Source organism: Caretta caretta, chromosome 11 (genome assembly GCF_965140235.1).
Source record: "Caretta caretta isolate rCarCar2 chromosome 11, rCarCar1.hap1, whole genome shotgun sequence".
Taxonomy (NCBI): Eukaryota; Metazoa; Chordata; order Testudines; family Cheloniidae; genus Caretta; species Caretta caretta.
Window position 1 is genome coordinate 20,058,149 of NC_134216.1, and position 20,076 is coordinate 20,078,224.

General features: G+C 43.1%; 1 protein-coding gene across 5 annotated transcripts in view; it reads left to right on the plus strand.

The window, feature by feature from the left end:
- Nucleotides 1-20,076, plus strand: part of HNMT (histamine N-methyltransferase) — a 49,690-nt gene that overhangs the window by 15,355 nt on the left and 14,259 nt on the right. For 2 of the 5 annotated variants that reach the window (XM_048870351.2, XM_048870350.2), the window contains 3 exons: nt 10,645-10,771; nt 11,885-12,031; nt 16,055-16,107. In XM_048870351.2, the coding sequence (XP_048726308.1) occupies nt 11,895-12,031; nt 16,055-16,107 (190 nt within the window). In that variant the 5' untranslated portion in view covers nt 10,645-10,771; nt 11,885-11,894. Of the gene's footprint in view, nt 1-5,649; nt 5,741-6,613; nt 6,669-10,644; nt 10,772-11,884; nt 12,032-16,054; nt 16,108-20,076 lie in introns of those variants that run through there. The other 3 variants (XM_048870348.2, XM_048870349.2, XM_048870352.2) reach the window with 3 other exon arrangements.

The window sequence follows — 20,076 nt, forward strand, 5'->3', positions numbered from 1 at the left end:
GACTATGTCCAGGCCAAGTTTCAAACTTCAGCCATTTTTAATTGTTTTAAAAGCCTGCTTACTATGATGATGATTGTACATTTTGTAATGGAAAGAGTTTTTTCAGACTTTAAATGTGGCTGAAAGGTTTTTAATTAATCTTCTTAAAATAATTAACCTTGCAGTAGAGAGAACATGGAAAATTTAAGCTGAAAAGGCAAATGTTTTGTACTTATGAACACTTGAACACAAGAGTGATAGTTGACACTGGGTGCATTTTTTACAGCATTGTCTACTCTAAATCACTTCATAGAATCATAGAATATCAGGGTTGGAAGGGACCCCTGAAGGTCATCTAGTCCAACCCCCTGCTCGAAGCAGGACCAATTCCCAGTTAAATCATCCCAGCCAGGGCTTTGTCAAGCCTGACCTTAAAAACCTCTAAGGAAGGAGATTCTACCACCTCCCTAGGTAACGCATTCCAGTGTTTCACCACCCTCTTAGTGAAAAAGTTTTTCCTAATATCCAATCTAAACCTCCCCCACTGCAACTTGAGACCATTGCTCCTCGTTCTGTCATCTGCTACCATTGAGAACAGTCTAGAGCCATCCTTTTTGGAACCCCCTTTCAGGTAGTTGAAAGCAGCTATCAAATCCCCCCTCATTCTTCTCTTCTGCAGGCTAAACAATCCCAGCTCCCTCAGCCTCTCCTCATAACTCATGTGTTCCAGACCCCTAATCATTTTTGTTGCCCTTCGCTGGACTCTCTCCAATTTATCCACATCCTTCTTGAAGTGTGGGGCCCAAAACTGGACACAGTACTCCAGATGAGGCCTCACCAATGTCGAATAGAGGGGAACAATCACGTCCCTCGATCTGCTCGCTATGCCCCTACTTATACATCCCAAAATGCCATTGGCCTTCTTGGCAACAAGGGCACACTGCTGACTCATATCCAGCTTCTCGTCCACTGTCATCCCTAGGTCCTTTTCCGCAGAACTGCTGCCTAGCCATTCGGTCCCTAGTCTGTAGCGGTGCATTGGATTCTTCCAATCCTAAGTGCAGGACCCTGCACTTATCCTTATTGAACCTCATCAGATTTCTTTTGGCCCAATCCTCCAATTTGTCTAGGTCCCTCTGTATCCTATCCCTCCCCTCCAGCATATCTACCACTCCTCCCAGTTTAGTATCATCCGCAAATTTGCTGAGCGTGCAATCCACACCATCCTTCAGATCATTTGTGAAGATATTGAACAAAACCGGCCCCAGGACCGACCCTTGGGGCACTCCACTTGACACCGGCTGCCAACTAGACATGGAGCCATTGATCACTACCCGTTGAGCCCGACAATCTAGCCAGCTTTCTACCCACCTTATAGTGCATTCATCCAGCCCATACTTCCTTAACTTGCTGACAAGAATACTGTGGGAGACCGTGTCAAAAGCTTTGCTAAAGTCAAGAAACAATACATCCACTGCTTTCCCTTCATCCACAGAACCAGTAATCTCATCATAAAAGGCGATTAGATTAGTCAGGCATGACCTTCCCTTGGTGAATCCATGCTGGCTGTTCCTGATCACTTTCCTCTCATGCAAGTGCATCAGGATTGATTCTTTGAGGACCTGCTCCATGATTTTTCCAGGGACTGAGGTGAGGCTGACTGGCCTGTAGTTCCCAGGATCCTCCTTCTTCCCTTTTTTAAAGATTGGCACTACATTAGCCTTTTTCCAGTCATCCGGGACTTCCCCGGTTCGCCACGAGTTTTCAAAGATAATGGCCAATGGCTCTGCAATCACAGCCGCCAATTCCTTCAGCACTCTCGGATGCAACTCGTCCGGCCCCATGGACTTGTGCACGTCCAGCTTTTCTAAATAGTCCCTAACCACCTCTATCTCCACAGAGGGCTGGCCATCTCTTCCCCATTTTGTGATGCCCAGCGCAGCAGTCTGGGAGCTGACCTTGTTAGTGAAGACAGAGGCAAAAAAAGCATTGAGTACATTAGCTTTTTCCACATCCTCTGTCACTAGGTTGCCTCCCTCATTCAGTAAGGGGCCCACACTTTCCTTGGCTTTCTTCTTGTTGCCAACATACCTGAAGAACCCCTTCTTGTTACTCTTGACATCTCTCGCTAGCTGCAGCTCCAGTTGCAATTTGGCCCTCCTGATATCATTCCTACATGCCTGAGCAATATTTTTATACTCTTCCCTGGTCATATGTCCAACCTTCCACTTCTTGTAAGCTTCTTTTTTATGTTTAAGATCCGCTAGGATTTCACCATTAAGCCAAGCTGGTCGCCTGCCATATTTACTAGTCTTTCGACTCATTTGGATGGTTTGTCCCTGTAACCTCAACAGGGATTCCTTGAAATACAGCCAGCTCTCCTGGACTCCTTTCCCCTTCAAGTTAGTCCCCCAGGGGATCCTGGCCATCCGTTCCCTGAGGGAGTCGAAGTCTGCTTTCCTGAAGTCCAGGGTCCGTATCCTGCTGCTTACCTTTCTTCCCTGCGTCAGGATCCTGAACTCAACCAACTCATGGTCACTGCCTCCCAGATTCCCATCCACTTTTGCTTCCCCCACTAATTCTACCCGGTTTGTGAGCAGCAGGTCAAGAAAAGCGCCCCCCCTAGTTGGCTCCTCTAGCACTTGCGCCAGGAAATTGTCCCCTACGCTTTCCAAAAACTTCCTGGATTGTCTATGCACCGCTGTATTGCTCTCCCAGCAGATATCAGGAAAATTAAAGTCATCCATGAGAATCAGGGCATGCGATCTAGTAGCTTCCGTGAGCTGCCGGAAGAAAGCCTCATCTACCTCATCCCCCTGGTCCGGTGGTCTATAGCAGACTCCCACCACTACATCACTCTTGTTGCACACACTTCTAAACTTAATCCAGAGACACTCAGGTTTTTCTACAGTTTCGTACCGGAGCTCTGAGCAGTCATACTGCTCCCTTACATACAGTGCTACTCCCCCACCTTTTCTGCCCTGCCTGTCCTTCCTGAACAGTTTATAACCATCCATGACAGTACTCCAGTCATGTGAGTTATCCCACCAAGTCTCTGTTATTCCAATCATGTCATAGTTCCTTGACATCACCAGGACCTCCAGTTCTCCCTGCTTGTTACCAAGGCTTTGTGCATTTGTATATAAGCACTTGAGATAACCTGTTGATCGCCCCTCATTCTCAGTATGAGGCAGGAGCCCTCCCCTCACAGACATTCCTGCCTGAGCTTCCTCCCGGTATCCCGCTTTCCCACTTACCTCAGGGCTTTGGTCTTAGAAGTCTAATGTCTAATTGTCTAATTAGAAGTCTAATGTCTAATTGTGTCTAATGTCTAATTGTGTTGCCCCCAGGGTGGGTAGGTGGCTGCACAGCAAGTTCCAATGCTCAGAGAAGGGTCTGCACCCTTAGAAGTCTAATGTCAATTAAACTTGTGACTAAGGCACTTTGAAAATGTTACTCACTGTTTATAACCTTAAACCAGCACACAGTATAATACTGGAAAGAAATGCTAGAATGTAACCATTACTACAATAGGTTTTATATAAGCAAAAGGTAAACAATGTTGCATGGGACCATGAGCATACACCACAAATATCACAGCAAACTGCTTTTAAATTTCCCTGGGGCAACATTTCTTATATTATTATTGGCAGGTTTCTTCTGTCTTTTATCTGCCCTTTTATGAGCACACTGGCTACAGCTAAGCTCCCCTGCTGTGGTAGTGGTTTCTGTGTGCAATGCCATGTCTGTCTTGGGAGGCAACATGCATAAGCTAGGTTGAGGGATTGCAGGGAATGGATTGGACAGTGTGTGTACAGATTTGGAATTGCTATGTGGTCGTGAACTGGTGACCGTGCTGTGTCCCTGGTGAGTTCATTCAACTGTTTAAAACCACACCCATCTACATCTGGGGACTTTGGAAAATTATAAGTGGTAACTATTTTCATTTAAAGGGAAGATGATGCTGGATTGGGTTTGGATCTTCATTTCAAAACCCCTATTTCCCCTGCCCTTCACTTCACCCCCACCCCCAAAGTGTGGCTGTTCAAATCTGAGGTTAGACCGGGGGGGGGGAGGGAAGAGGGGGAGCAGTGCTAAGTCAGGTCCTGGCTTAAGTCCCAATTTCAGCATCACCACCTTCTACTGAAGTTCTGGACTGTTAAGATTTGGGGGGTTGATTTGGGTCACTTCCAAATAAAACTGTACAAAAATAAAACTAAAAAGGGAGGCAAACAATGAGCCCTGAGTAAAGATGTTGAGCCTTTGCAGTTGTGATGATTTGAGGGTTCTGTCTGTACCATTTCTGAATTGTGGATGATTTTATGAAAGTACTGTGTCATGGAAAGCCTCGGTGGATCCCCCATGAATTAGCAGTGTTGTGTCATGTCTCTGCCAGGCCAGAAAGAGACGATGGGGAGTGATTCCCCAGCACTCAATGATTCTCTAGTCAAAGTAAAACATCGTGGGACAATGAGCTGGCTTTAGCTGAGAGAAGACAACTCCTCCTCTTGTCTTGCTGGGTTTGGGAGCAGTGAAAAGGCACCAAAAGGCAGAACAAAAGAAGCAGGTGACTCCCAGCATGAATCTTTAAAAGGATTTGCGGGGGAAAGGAGGAGGATGGGGATGGAGAGCCATTTTGCATCAGATTAAGATGAAGGGGGCTGCTGCAGGGTCAGGGTAGGCAATGTCATGGTAGATCCTGCCTGCCTGAAAAAAAGAGAGATGATTCCCCAAGAGAGGGTGATATTGTGTTTAGGATGTTGTATTGTTTTCTATATGATCTGTGCTGTTTGTGCTTTATTTGTTATGAGCAAAGGTGCTAGAATATGTGCAAAGCCCACCTATTGGTATATGTTAAGTATTCATAACTACCATGTTGTCCCTGAGAGAGTTCAGCTGTAAACCAGCAGCTTCACACCTTTTGGGGAGTGTTCTGGGAGAGGGGTGTTTTTATGTACTGGGGAGCCTGAAGAGTCAGTGTTGCCCCCAGGGTGGGTAGGTGGCTGCACAGCACGTTCCAATGCTCAGAGAAGGGTCTGCACCCTGAGAGGGCCTAGGGACCCCGTTCAGGCCCCAGAGGCATCACACACCCAGGGGACCCAGAGCACAGAGGCTAGGATTCCCCTCACAGCAGTCCTGACAGGTGGCCAGGAAGAGGCACTTGCTAGGGTCTGTGACAACAGTGTATAAACAACTGGCAGTGATTCACATCCTTATGCAATTTTTGCAAGTACTTATTCAGGCAAATTTGTGTGGAAGTGAACAGGAAGTTGAGTATGACTGATTAAGGCTCTGAAGATGTAGTCCTAGGAGATGTCAGTACCTCTCATATAGTTTAGCTGCTTAATATTCTGGCATGCTCAGTATGTACAAGATTCTTACAGTGATAAAATACATTATTCCATTTGAAAAGTAGGTGCAGTCTCTTATTAAAACTACCACTCTTACGTATATTTCTCTTTAAATGATAAGAATCAAATTCTACAGTTACACTAATAAAAATCTGAATTACTCCAGATTTACAGCAGTGAAACTGAGCAGAATTTGTCTCTCTGTTGTAAACCAGATTAAAGGTTGTGTTGCTTATTCCTGATCAGAAATACTGTAATGGCTTTATGCCAAAACCTGATTCTATGGGTGGGGATATAATCCGTCTGTAACAAACAAGCTGATTTGATTCAGAGTCCATTTCCTGCACATTGTAGCAACACTCAGAGAAACTGAAATGAGCTGGCTCTCTTAAGGCACAGACTTTATACATGTAAGTACAAATGCTTTCAGGAGAAGCACAGGCTTCAAAGTATTTTTCACTAAAGTTCTCAAAGGGAAGGCTAATGTCTTCCATATTTTGGTAGCATTCAGCAATAAGAAATAATCCAGTTTAAAATTACTTCAGGAGTGCTCACTTTGCTTTCTGATTTAATTTGAAGGGTTTAAAAGGTTTTGCTGTATGGTTCAGTGAGGGTCCAATTCACACCAGTGTAAATCAGGAGTAACATCAATTACACTATTGTAAGATCAGACTCAAGCCTACAATTTACAAAACCAAACGTGTCCAGGATAATATTTGATTATTAGTTAGGGCAACTTGTCCAAATGAGCATTACTATCATTAGTGGTCTGTTTGTAGAATTAATTTCCTCCTCCTCTTTCCCCACTTCTAAGCTAACTGATTGCAGGCCAAATTGCAATCAATCAATCATCAATCAATAAAATGAACAAGATAAAATTCCTTAAACTGCATCTAACATGAAATTAATTTATGCTGTTCTTATCACTGTGGTTGTACAAAATAGACATGCAAATTAAATCACAGCAACTAGTATGGTTATTATACAAATAAAAAACCTTGACTATCAAAAGACTAATAACTGTAGAATATTTTTAGAAGATTGAAGGTTGTAAAATGTTTTAATACCAAATGGTATGAGCCTGCGTTATTCCATCTACACTAAAGAATAAACTGTTGGACTGAGCAAAGGAATGTGTAAACATGGAATGTACCATTCTTTTTTATGGGTGGTATACAGTGTGTTTCATAACCCCTTTGGACATTCAACTATTACTTTGTTTTCTTACTAAGCTGTACAATTCTGGCAACATTTTAATTTGTCTATTTTGAAATCTCCCCTAGTTCTCTGATTTTGTTGGAGGATTTCAATGCTGAGCATCTAAGAAAGAAAACAATTGTAAGTGAAACTGATCCATATGCGTGTCTTTACGTCTGGTTATGTGGCAGCCTGAACAGTTTTGTAGTTCCTAATGCATAACTGCATTTTATTCTGTGTTTATTCACTGCAAATTTCACTTGAGTGCACCAAATACTTACTGAATTGTTGGCCTGAGGGCTGGTAATTCAAATAATGGAGTCAATTTAGCTGCAATTTGTTAGTCTGTCTTTCTAATGCATACACAAGATTACGGCTCTTATCTAACAAAAATGGGCTCATTAAAACAATCCCCAGCAACAACGAACAGAGACTAGGTGCTTCACAGCTACCTGAGCCCATGTAGTGTACTATGTGAGGTCCAGATTTTGGAGCACCTATTTACTGGTGACCCCTTAATCACATGATCAGATCTTTTGTTTTCTGTGAGACTGCTTGCCTGAGTAAGTGCTTATCAGGGTGAGTAAGAGCTCTACTTAATATCCTTATTTAACATTTTTCTCTGAGTGCTTTTAGGGTACTTGAAAGATTTAAAGGCCATTTCAGTTGGATTGAGTCATTTTTCTTGTCTCTAGGTAACTTTCACGGGCAGGGCCAAATTCTGATTGCTTTGACCCTGAGTATAACTCAGTTACTTTCAGTAGTTGCTGCGGAATTATCCAGGTGTAACTGAGGTCAGACTCTAGCCCACAATACCGTATCCACCTAGGTACATTGAAATTTATAGGTGTTGGTAGAGTTGGCCCAGCTCTTACGCCACTCACAGAATTGTTACCTGAAATGTAGTTACCCTCCCTTTCCTACACAAGGTGCAAGGCTATCGTTTCCAAAAATAAGTGTAAAATGCAGTGATGAATCTGATATAGGCGAATGAATGTGGTCATAGGGCAGTAGGAAGGAGAAGTTTCCACACCAGTTAGGAGGATGGTTTGTCAAGAGTGGATCAGTGAGGTAAGCTATCTTGAGGAGCACAGGACTTGAAAGTGGTTGGGTTCTGGTAGCCAGATCATGAAGAGCTGGGACAGTTGTCTGAGTTTTTGTTTTTTAAATTAGCTACCAGTCAAGTGGAACTGTGTGGGAACCACTGTTTCAGCATGAATAAACAGTGCCCAGAGACGCCCATACCACAGAAGTGAACACTGAGTATGTGACCTTGAGGATACCTAATTACCTCTAGTGGAGGAATGGACTAAGAGCTGTCACCCAGCATATTAGGCCTGAGGATTAATAATTTTTCTTTTGGACTTCCCCTGAAGGTTAAAACTACCCCAGAGATTACATTATGATGGTTAATTGAAATTGTTTAAGCTAATGAGCCTAAGGTATTTGGGATCCAGTGAATCATCCTTTCGTTTGAGCTGTGTGCCTGAATGATTATTGGGTGGGATCCACCAACTGCTAAAGCCAAATGGGCCTTGCAGTTTAAGGACCTTAAATGCCTGTCATGCAGTTGATCTATACCTTGTGTGCTACCAGTCACTGTCTCTGAAAAGGATACCTTTCCCACAGCACTCCAGGAATCCCACTGGTGCTACCCAATCAGATGGCTTTTTACACCTGCTTGACACTGGTGTATATGGCTATCCAAGCTGTAAGGCATGGAAAATCAGGACCTTTGTCTGTTTTCTCCATGACTTGCTAGGGATTGTCAGTGAGTGCTGTTTATGGTGATGGTCTTCATAGTGTAGGGTACTGTCCACTGGGGACTGAAGTGAGACCACCAAGCCCATTTCACCCCAGCCACTCAACAGCAATAATGACAGGTTTCAGAGTAGCAGCCATGTTAGTCTGTATCCGCAAAAAGAAAAGGAGGACTTGTGGCATCTTAGAGACTAACACATTTATTTGAGCACTCACAAAAGCTTATGCTCAAATAAATGTGTTAGTCTCTAAGGTGCCACAAGTCCTCCTTTTCTTTCAACAGCAATAATATATCTAAAAGTATATTGAAATCGTGGGACAGCCCACAGTCTGATGGAGCTGGCAGATTTTGGGCTATCGAATGAACTTAATATTTTTTTAAAAGAAACCCCACTGTCTGTGGCAGTTACTGGTTTACCCATAGAACAACAATTTAGCATTCGAAGAAAAATCTGGATACATGTAAAAATTGTCTCCTACTCCTGTTGATGAACTAGAAATGTGCACAGAATGAGGCCTGAGAGGGCGACATGGCAAACTCTAAGAGAAAGCCCCAAAGAGAGCAATAAGGAGAGAGTTTGCCCCATTCTAGTGGGGTACTGGGGCTCTGAAGGCATCATAAAGGGCCAGGGACAATTCCCTAGTGCAGGCACAGTACAGTGCCACTGTAAGCACCTATCCCATGAATCCCAGCTGGGCATGGTTGCGGGGTTTGTTGATATGCTCCCCCATTCTTGGACCCTATGGAAACTACTCTAAAGTTCTCCACAGGGTGCCATATCAACAGGCTGGAAGGAGGGGGTGGAGCTATCTTCTCTTAGACGGGCTCTGCTGGATACCCACAGAGCACAGTGGCACAAGTTGCTATAGACCGGTGATTCTCAAACTTTTGTACCGGTGACCCCTTTCACATAGCAAGTCTCTGAATCACTCCCATTAAAAATTAAAGCCACTTGTTTATATATTTAACACTATTATAAATGCTGGAGGCAAAGCGGGGTTTGGGGTGGAGGCTGACAGCTCATGACCCCCCCCCCCACATAATAACCTCACAACCGCCTGAGCGGTCTCGACCCCCCGTTTGAGAACCCCTGCTATAGACCAGGTAAGCACCAACAGCACAGCTTTCCCCTCTGTGCTGTGGGGTCTCCCTGAGGAAGTTCCAGGGTTGCTCCTGGCCACACAGCTCCTGGAGGAAAGTATAGTGTTGCTCTTCTTTGTTATGTGCTGTGGCAACTTTGAGAACAAAATGGCTGCTGAACTGCTCATTGAGAGAGTTTTGGGAAATGTAATGGTGCAGCACCCTGAAAGGAAGAGGCATCCCAGTTCCATAGCACATGCTCTAGCTGAAACTCTTTTACTTTACCCAACAAAGATTCGCCTAAGAATACAAATTCAGCTAACGGCCTGCAGACAGGGGGCCCAACACACAGAGAAACCCAGCTAAAACTCTGCATTTTATCCGCAAAAAGAAAAGGAGGACTTGTGGCACCTTAGAGACTAACAAATTTATTTGAGCATAAGCTTTCGTGAGCTACAGCTCACTTCATCGGATGCATTCAGTGGAAAATACAGTGGGGAGATTTATGTACACAGACAACATGAATGTAACCATTCACACTGTAACGAGAGTGATCAGGTAAGGTGAGCTATTACCAGCAGGAGAGTGGGGGGGAAATACCTTTTGTAGTGATAATCAAGGTGGGCCATTTCCAGCAGTTGACAAGAATGTCTGAGGAATAGCGGGGTGGGGGAATAAACATGGGGAAATAGTTTTACTTTGTGTAATGACCCATCCACTCCCAGTCTCTATTCAAGCCTAAGTTAATTGTATCCAGTTTGCAAATTAATTTCAATTCAGCAGTCTCTCGTTGGAGTCTGTTTTTGAAGTTTTTTTGTTGAAGAATTGCCACTTTTAGGTCTGTAATTGAGTGACCAAGGAGATTGAAGTGTTCTCCGACTGGTTTTTGAACGTTATAATTCTTGACGTCTGATTTGTGTCCATTTATTCTTTTACGTAGAGACTGTCTGGTTTGGCCAATGTACATGGCAGAGGGGCATTGCTAGCCCATGATGGCATATATCACATTGGTAAATGTGCAGGTGAACGAGCCTCTGATAGTGTGGTTGATGTGATTAGGCCCTGTGATGGTGTCTCCTGAATAGATATGTGGACACAGTTGGCAACGGGCTTTGTTGCAAGGATAGGTTCCGGGTTAGTGGTTCTGTTGTGGGGTGTGTGGTTGCTGGTAAGTATTTGCTTCATGCTGGGGGGCTGTCTGTAAGCAAGGACTGGCCTGTCTCCCAAGATCTGTGAGAGTGATGGGCATTTTATGTTTTTCCCCTTTTTGCTCAGTGGAGATAACAGACCAGAGTTGGAGCCAGTGGGCTGCTATAGTGGTTGCACGGCAACCAAGTCCAGGAAATACGGCACTGTAGCGCTATTCAGCTGGCTGCTCTCATTCCAGAATTCGTTGGCTAAGGTAGGTAACTGCTTTGACTCTGTTTAACCATTCCCTTTGGGGGGAATTCAGCTCAGGGGATTGGAGAGGGGTTTAAACAACATTTAGGCGAATGACTCCACACAGGGATAATGGAGCAAAGAACTACTGGCCAGCTGGGAAAAATGAGTCAAGCATCTATTCGGGTCTATTTGCTCACAGGCACAACCTATTCAAACAGTGTATTTTGCCACAATATTCCCCACCATACACAGTAGCAGAAGAAGAGAGAGAAAGCAGTGTTTGTTGGTTAGAGCACAGGACTAAGGTTCAGCATTCTGGATTCAATTCCTAGCTTCTTCACCGACTCTCTGTGTGACTTTGCCATGCCACTTACTCCACTTTCTATGTGCCTCCATTTGTCCATCTGTAAAATGGGGTTAAACTCTACTAGTAGCTCACATGACTTTTGTGAGATTTAACTAACTAATGCTGGTGAAGCATTTTAATCTTCTCAGATGAAAGGTGCTACATAAATCAAATATTGTTTATTAGATTGTTATAGTTTTCAACAACCTATCTACAAAAATACCGCTACTCAGAGTCCTCTATAAAAATACCAAATGGCTGAAAGCAAGAAATAGCAATTCCTAGCTTCTCTGGGAATTTATACCTAGCTTCCTTCCAATCCCCACATTCAAGTGCCTCTATTTAGATACCTTCCCTCCCCTGCAAATAACCTGTGTAGATTTTAATTGAATCCTACCTGACTACTGTGATAAAATGGTGACATTTTGTCAGTGGAGATTATATATGATTGATTTGTAACTGTGACTCAAACCTGAACTAGGGCTTTTATTGTAGAATAGTGTCATGAACTTTATGAGAGAAGCTCCTTTCACAGCTCTGTTTCTAATCTAAAGCAACAGGCCAAGGTCTCAGAACAAAGTCCAGCAATAATGTAGCTATGCCAATTATACATGCACATTGTCAGTGTTCAGACCAGATATAGCACTGGCATGGCATTCTGAAGCAGTCTGAGACATTGGGGAACTTGTAACTGTAGTCTGTGTGTGTTTGATTCATTACTAGGGCTGAAGAAAGAGTTAAAATGGGGAGGAAAAAACCTACCCCATTCTTTTGTGTATTCCATAGGAAACCAAACATGGCATCTTCTATGAGGAGCTTGATCTCAGACCACAACCAATATGTCGAATCTTTTCATCTGTTCCTTGAGAATTCGACAGAGCACCAGTGCATGCTGGAATTCATTGAGAAGAAGCTGCCAGGCATAATATCGAGGTAATGGAGTCAGATGTTTTATCAAAAGGACAAACCCCTGGTACAATTCTGCACGAGTGATGAATGTATGCTTCCGACTACAGGAGCCTGGGCTTGCAAGGGCTGCCTGAGAGTTATAGATTGCCCTCCCCCCCCCCATGCCGCTGTGTAGATCTTTGATAGTGCTTTAGTTAGAGATTTTATTTAGACACTCCACTGAAAGGCCTCTTTTTGTGATGAGGTCTGACTAGCAGGAAATAGCTAGATTTAATTGTTTCCTTGTATGCAAATATAAATTAGATTTAATAAACACTAATGTATGAAAAATATATTAACAAACTGCATAGGATTTTAATCATTTTATTTAAGGCTTTTATGGTTTTTTTTTAAAAAAACAGATAGCATTTAAACTGAAATTAAAAATTCTTTCTGGCTTTCACACAATCCATTTACTAATCAAATAAGCTTACGGACTACCTTCCCTTGAAGACCTGGAGTGAAATCCTGGATCCACAGAAATCAATGGGGCAGGATTTCACCCCTGGTTTCTGTTCCCAACTCAGCCAATGCCTTGTAATGGGATCTCGAGCAAGTTATTTAACCTCTCTCAATGCTTCATTTTCCCCATCTGTAAAATATAAATACTTTTGCAAAGTACTTAAAAAAGCTAAAAGTACTTTTATATTATACATGCAATATACAGCCAGTTAAAATTTTCCCAACAGAATAGTTTTCAGTTCTGTTGAATCAGCATTTTCCAGTGGAAATGTTCCATAAGAACGTGTTGATTCCATCAACTTTCCTGCCAGCCTGTCCCGCTCCCTGGGATCTCTGGCTCCTCAGCTCCATGGCTGCCTGCCTGTCACAGGGGGGCTACCTACGCTTGCCAGCAGGCTGGCTTCCCAGCTGCTCAAGCAGGCCAAGGAGCTGGACAGCCCAGCCACCCACACAGCAGGCAGCTGGCAAGTCCAGGGAGTGCGAACATTTTATTCTTTCTGAAACAATTCTTTTGGAATTTCAGTCCCAGGAACAATTTAGTTTTCATCCTGATTTAGGAAATCTCATTTTCAAAAACTCAAAAATTATCACAGGATGGAAGTTCCATTTCCCCAGCCGGGCTCTGATTCTCAAAATCCATTCTCCCAGAGACAGAGGGAATTGCAGGGCTCGTGCTTCAGAATTTTTTTTTAGTTGTGTGTAAGTCCTCTGGCTTGTAGCCTGAGAGAGAAGGGAGTGCTGTCGTGATGGTTCTCAGGGTACCCAGAGCTGTGACTCACCTCCTTACCCCCTGCCTCCTGTGGTAGGGAGCCTGGCCTGTGCTGAGATCAGCAACAGCTTCCCAACACTGCCAGCCTTCTAGCCACTCAAGTGCTCTCCTCTGGGGTATGCCTGTAATATCCAGCCCCATCACTGGCTACACACAGAAATACCTGGTCTGCTGTCCCTGTGAACCATGTACACACCAGGCTGTAAGATTCAGCTCTGGTCCAGCACTTGTAACACCACAGCAGTTAGGTATATTTGAAGTGTAAACAAGAATAAGTTTATTATCAAAGATTCAAGTGACAATGAGTAAAGTATTAGAAACAAAAGGGTACATGTAAAACAATCATATCATGCTTTCTAGAGACTAACAGATTAAACTCCTGTTAAAGACATTCTCTCACCCAGGGACGTTTGCAGCTTTACAACTAAGGTTAGCTGAGATCCTGTTTTCATGAATGAATACACTGCCTGTTTACTTCAAGAACGAGGGAGTGTCTTCTTTGCCTCCTATTTATACTGCCAAGTTCAATGTCTGCCCTCCTGTGGCTTGTTTTTCTTGTGTGCTGCTTCCCTATTTACTTCACATCTCTTCATTGGCTTTGTATCTAAGTGGGCATCCATTGGGTTTCTTAACATGCTTAATTTAGATACTGGCAGAGAGAGAGGTGAATAAACATCTCTTATCTGACAGCCTGTTTTTTCTCCTCTTGTCAAGGTTCCTCCCCCACTCTGAACTCTAGGGTACAGATGTGGGGACCTGCATGAAAAACCTCCTAAGCTTATCTTTACCAGCTTAGGTCAAAACTTCCCCAAGGTACAAAATATTACACCCGTTGTCCTTGGATTGGCCGCTACCACCACCAAACTAATACTGGTTACTGGGGAAGAGCTGTTTGGACGCGTCTTTCCCCCCAAAATACTTCCCAAAACCTTGCACCCCACTTCCTGGACAAGGTTTGGTAAAAAGCCTCACCAATTTGCCTAGGTGACTACAGACCCAGACCCTTGGATCTTAAGAACAATGAACAATCCTCCCAACACTTGCACCCCCCCTTTCCTGGGAAATGTTGGATAAAAAGCCTCACCAATTTGCATAGGTGACCACAGACCCAAACCCTTGGATCTGAGAACAATGAAAAAGCATTCAGTTTTCTTACAAGAAGACTTTTAATAAAAATAGAAGTAAATAGAAATAAAGAAATCCCCCCTGTAAAATCAGGATGGTAGATATCTTACAGGGTAATTAGATTCAAAAACATAGAGAACCCCTCTAGGCAAAACCTTAAGTTACAAAAAAGATACACAGACAGAAATAGTTATTCTATTCAGCACAATTCTTTTCTCAGCCATTTAAAGAAATCATAATCTAACACGTACCTAGCTAGATTACTTACTAAAAGTTCTAAGACTCCATTCCTGGTCTATCCCTGGCAGAAACCAGCATATAGACAGACACACAGACTCTTTGTTTCTCTCCCTCCTCCCAGCTTTTGAAAGTATCTTGTCTCCTCATTGGTCATTTTGGTCAGGTGCCAGCGAGGTTACCTTTAGCTTCTTAACCCTTTACAGGTGAGAGGAGCTTTCCCCTGGCCAGGAGGGATTTCAAAGGGGTTTACCCTTCCCTTTATATTTATGACACCTCTTCTGGTGACACATACCTTGATTTAGAATCGAAGAACATATTTTCAGTGTGTGTATATTTATATACACACATAACTCCTTACATAGTATCTACACATATATTTGGCAATGATGATAACGACCATTGTGACTCAGCTTTCATTTAAGACCTCACTGACATTCTTCATTGAACCAGAATGTACCAGCCAGGATCAATATATTCCTATTATTCCCTCACCAGGTATCATTAAAGGGTTCTTAGGTCACACCTCCCCTCCTACAATGCAGTAGGAACAGCCACAACCCTCTAAAAAGAGGTAAAATCCTGATCCCACTGAAGTCAATGCGAGTTTTGCCATTGATTTTAACAGAGAAAGGATTTCGCCCCAGTCATTAATGACCTCCTCCTAGCTAAAGTAAAGGTGTGCTGCTTTATTAGTCTAGATCTCTCGGCTGCATTTACCACGGCAAATCATTCTCTGCTCTACCTTCTTTTCTCTTGGCATCTCTGACTCTGCTGTTTTCCTGTGCCTCAGTTTCTCCATCTGTAAAATAAGGATAATACTGACCTCCTTTGCAAAGGGTTTTGAAAGCTAGAGATAAAGAATGCTGTACAAGATCTAGGTATTAATGTTTTTATTCAATAGAGTTACTCTGGATTTACACAGATATAAATAAGATCTATGGTGTGTGCTACTAAATAAACATTAAAACAAAGTCTATGCTTTGAATAGCGTATAAACCAAAACCATGATCAGGTGTAATCAAGTACAATACAAACATATACATAAATAGATAGATATTCTAATTCTAATATGGATAAATTATGTATACGTCTGAGGACACACTCCCCTCCAAGCACAGAGATGGGAGAAAATGTGTGGTGGCCCCAGTTTGCTTTCAGCCCTAAGACATGCAGAACTCCCATGGATTGCCTGAGTAATGACTGAATAAACACTGAGCATGAATCCTTAGCCTGGCTCTATGCCTGCCATGGACATTTATGGTTCTATGTTAATATAAAGCTACACATATCTGTGTACATAGTCCTATTGTGGGGGGTGAGTGTGTTTTCCTAAAGGTGTTAAATCTTTGCATGAATGAAAACAATCTATTAAATATCTAGCCTAAAATATGCAAATCTGTTTTTGTTTTCAGCATTGGAAACGGAAAGTCTGCAATCAACATTCTAAGTGTAGGTGGTGGTTCAGGTAGAGTAAAACCTTGAGGCTTTGTGTATATTTATTCTTTTCCTTGGGGAACATTGGATGGCAAATCACAGATGAGACTCGACACCACAATGGGCCTGGGTGGATGCATCATTCCTTTAAAAATATGGGTTCAAATCCAAACTTGGCTCACTAGTAGAAACAAGCCTGGTGATATTGGCCACTGTCCACCAACCAAAAGCATCACACAGCTGTCATTCTGTACTCAGAATAAATCCATGGGAATAGCAGAGCAAACTAACAGGCTTATTAGAGTTACCTTCATAAAGTAATCTATAGCAACTGGCTGATTACTTGACTCAAAGACTCATCTACTCCATGTGACTACTTAGAGACCTGTTCCTGCTCACCCTTACTCACTTGAATAATAGTTTTTTTGGTTTGAGGGACTGGGAAATCCACTGCAGCCCAATTTGTAGCCTTCACACACCCAATACCTTCATTTTCACACAGCTGGAGCCCTGCAGAGATTCTGTGAGGCTGGGGAGTGAAGGGGGATTATGCTGCAGTTGAAGTATTCCCCTACCTCCCCAAATTCTGAGGGCCTGGGCGCACTACTCGGTATTGTATAAGGCAGAACTCCTGTTGATTGCCTGAGTAAGGAGTGAATACAAAGCAAGCAAGGATTTGGGATTTAGCCCCATGCCTGCCATACACATCTATGGATCTGGCAGGTACTGATTATTATCTTTAGATAAGAAGAGAAAGGGAAAGGAAATCAAAGGAAAGGGAAAGAAACTAATTCTGTAAATTCTCTTAATCTTCCATATTCCACCCAGGACGCTGCACACAATGGGGGACACAGTGTTTGGTCCTAGTATGTGTTTCTGTCCCAGGTGTGTGTGTACAAGCAGGGTACAAAGAACCGCCTCCTGCCCCCTTGTGTACCTCTCATAAGAAATCGCTCCCTCTGTGGCACTGTTCTCTACTCAGGACTGTGCCTAGCTGGCTCAAGTTAGCCCACAGTGTTCACACCCCAAAACCAGTTCACATGGCTGTCCCATCTCCCTTCAGTTTTCATCTTGCCAAGCTCATAAAATCCCTTGAGCCTTCACATAAATCAGTCTCTCTTGTAACTCGTTCAGTTTTACTGTACTTCTGTGCACTGCCTATACAGATCTGGATCTTTAGGTGCCAACGATGGAGCAGGTCACGAATAAAGTTTAAAAAAACAACAACCCACAAACCTATTTCCTTCCTCGTACATGAAGGCCTCTGTGTATGAACCCTAAAATCTCTAGCTTTGGCTTTGTTCGTGCTGTCACATTACATTACACGTTCATATGAATAACCACTGACCATGCTCACTGCAAAGGTCTCTTATAGAAATTACTGATTCCCAAGAATCCCTATGCTTTAGACAGTTATAACACCATCAGACATGTATCTCTGAATCCCCATTTGCTGAAGGGATACTGCGCAGGGGACAGACACTTTGAGCTTGTCACATAAGGGTATTTTCCCCCTAACATTGCCCACTATTGTTGCCACCAGTTCTGGTCCACTAGTGGCAGTGATGCTAGGGTAGACAAGGTATTGGTAGCCGCCATCTTTTCAGCCACTGTTGTGTCTGGGTGCTGTTGAAAACCTAAAGGTATATATGTAGATAAATAAGGGAGTGGCCTCCCTACATGATATAATACCTTCCTAAATACTGCTTACATAAGTCCCCGCCCTTAATACCGATGTCCCTTAGTTCTAGTCTGCCCATTAAACTCTATTGGAGCAACAAGTTTAAAGTAACCCTTAAAGTAATTTAAATGCTTTAGTCATGTCATCTCTGAAAACTAATCTCATTCTTTTTCAATCTTTCCTTATAAGTAAGAATAGCCACGTGTAAATGCCGAGTCATTTGTTATAACCTTGACAATGAGACAGAGTGGAGAGATTTATTTCTAAACAAGGGGGATAATTTTCTGCCCAAGAAGGTGGTGTTTCTCACAGGATCATTTGAGTCAGTCAGTGGGGTGTTTAACTGTCTAATCAGAGAGACGCAGCTTAGCGTGACGGACACTGATTCAATAAAGTGGCACTTGCTCATTTTGCCGTAACTGAAAAGCGGGATTTTCATTGGTTCTGAGAGTGAACTAAAGTCATATGCTGCACGCAGGACAGCTCATTTGCTGAACTACAGTTATACTTTAAGAATAAGCTGTTTTCTGATTTGCTGAGGTTTCTCCTCACACCCTGAGTGTTTGTGAGTCAATAAGTAAGGTTCAGCTGTTTGTTATTTTAATGGGTTCACACCAGTTTCATGTAGAGGTAGGCTGTAGCCTTTAGCCTCAGGCCCATATTGAGGCCAGTATGAAGCTGTAACATCCTGTCAGAGCTCAGGAAAGATTATTCTTCCTGGGTCTCGTCCCTTCAGCATGCAAGGAGCATGATTGTTGCTGGTCCTTGGTGCAGAGAGTACAGGTGGATGGATAGCTCCATGCATTCATCCTGCTTCTCTCATCCCTAATGCACCCACACTAAGGCCAGGCACGATCTGGCCATCCAGTGTAGCTGTTTGGGCCCATTATAGCAGACGACTGAGAGAGTCTGCTGTTGACTACAGCTTGTGCCTTATTAAGTTTCCACTTCAGTGCACAGCATCCTAATGTTGCTGTACCTGTAAAAAACATAAAAGGCATCAACTGTGCTGTAAACTATCCCTTTATTTAAAATTTTTAATTAGAAACTTGATGGTGAACGTAGTGATAGCCTTTAAAAGGTAATTGTATTAGAGAGTTTAAATACTTCCAAAAGTCTAATTGCCAAATTGTTGATAATGCAAGCTGCTGCATATTTGACTATAAAATGCCTCAGGACACCTGTTTGCATATAAAAGAACTAACTGAAGTTAATTAAGGCTGTAGATTAAGTCATGAGTCAAAGTTTTTTTGTTTCAAAATAAAGTAAGGGTGGTGTGGCCATGGAAGAGTAGAAATTTCCATCAACATATGGAGATGGGAAATTCAGATTTTTTTCCTTGGTTCCTGCCTCTGCTAAGTCTACAAAGTCACTCTGAGACCCTGGGGTCAATAGCCACTGGTGCAATTTATTCACAGGCTTGTTCCCACCACCGTTTCACAGTTGGTCCTTCATCATCTGCGGGAGGGGAGAACTACCTTCCTGCTTCCACTGCCTGCCTTTTCCCTTCCTTTCTGCCTCCCCACCCTGAGGCTTTTATACAGCCCCAGGCTAATTAGGCGGCAGCTGTCTCTGCATCCCCAATTAGGGCCAGGTTATCTACAGCCATCTCTAATCTATCACCCTGAATAGAAGCTGGCATGACAGAGGGCTGAATCAGAAGCCCTTTGCCCAGCACCCTGTCACATGACATTTAGTAAGACCAGAAGCAAGGCATGGACCTCTTCATGTCTGCAGTGGTATGATGAGAAGAAGGATGGTCCAGTGGTTAGGTCACTAGCCTGTGATGTAGGCAACCTGAATTCAATTTCCTATTCTATTGCCAACTTCCTGTGTTACCGTGGGCAACTCTGTGCCTCAGATCCCCATCTGTAAAATGGGCATAATAGTACTTCCCTACCTCACATGGTGTTGAGGCTAGATAAGTGAAGACTGTAAGGTGCTTAGATAATGGGAGTCATAAGCACCATGTGTATCAAAAAAAGTCCCATTAAACCAAGCTGGTAAGGAGAGGGGGAGGAGGGAATGAGCATGTGAAAAGTTGCCTGCTTGCCTCCAGGAAGGTCAGCCAGCCTCTCAAACACATCTGTATCTCTTCAACTTACCAAATTCACCCCAGTTATCCATTTTTGCCTAAGTACATTAATGCTGCTTCACTCAACCTACTCAGCTGGAAGTCCATTCCAGTTATTCACCATCCCTCCATAAATTCTTCTTGCATACATTCTCTGTTATCTTAAATCTCTGCCCCTAGTTCTACTTTTGATTGAGTGTCAAAAATTTTATACTTTAACATAGTTTAAATGCTTCAATCTTGTC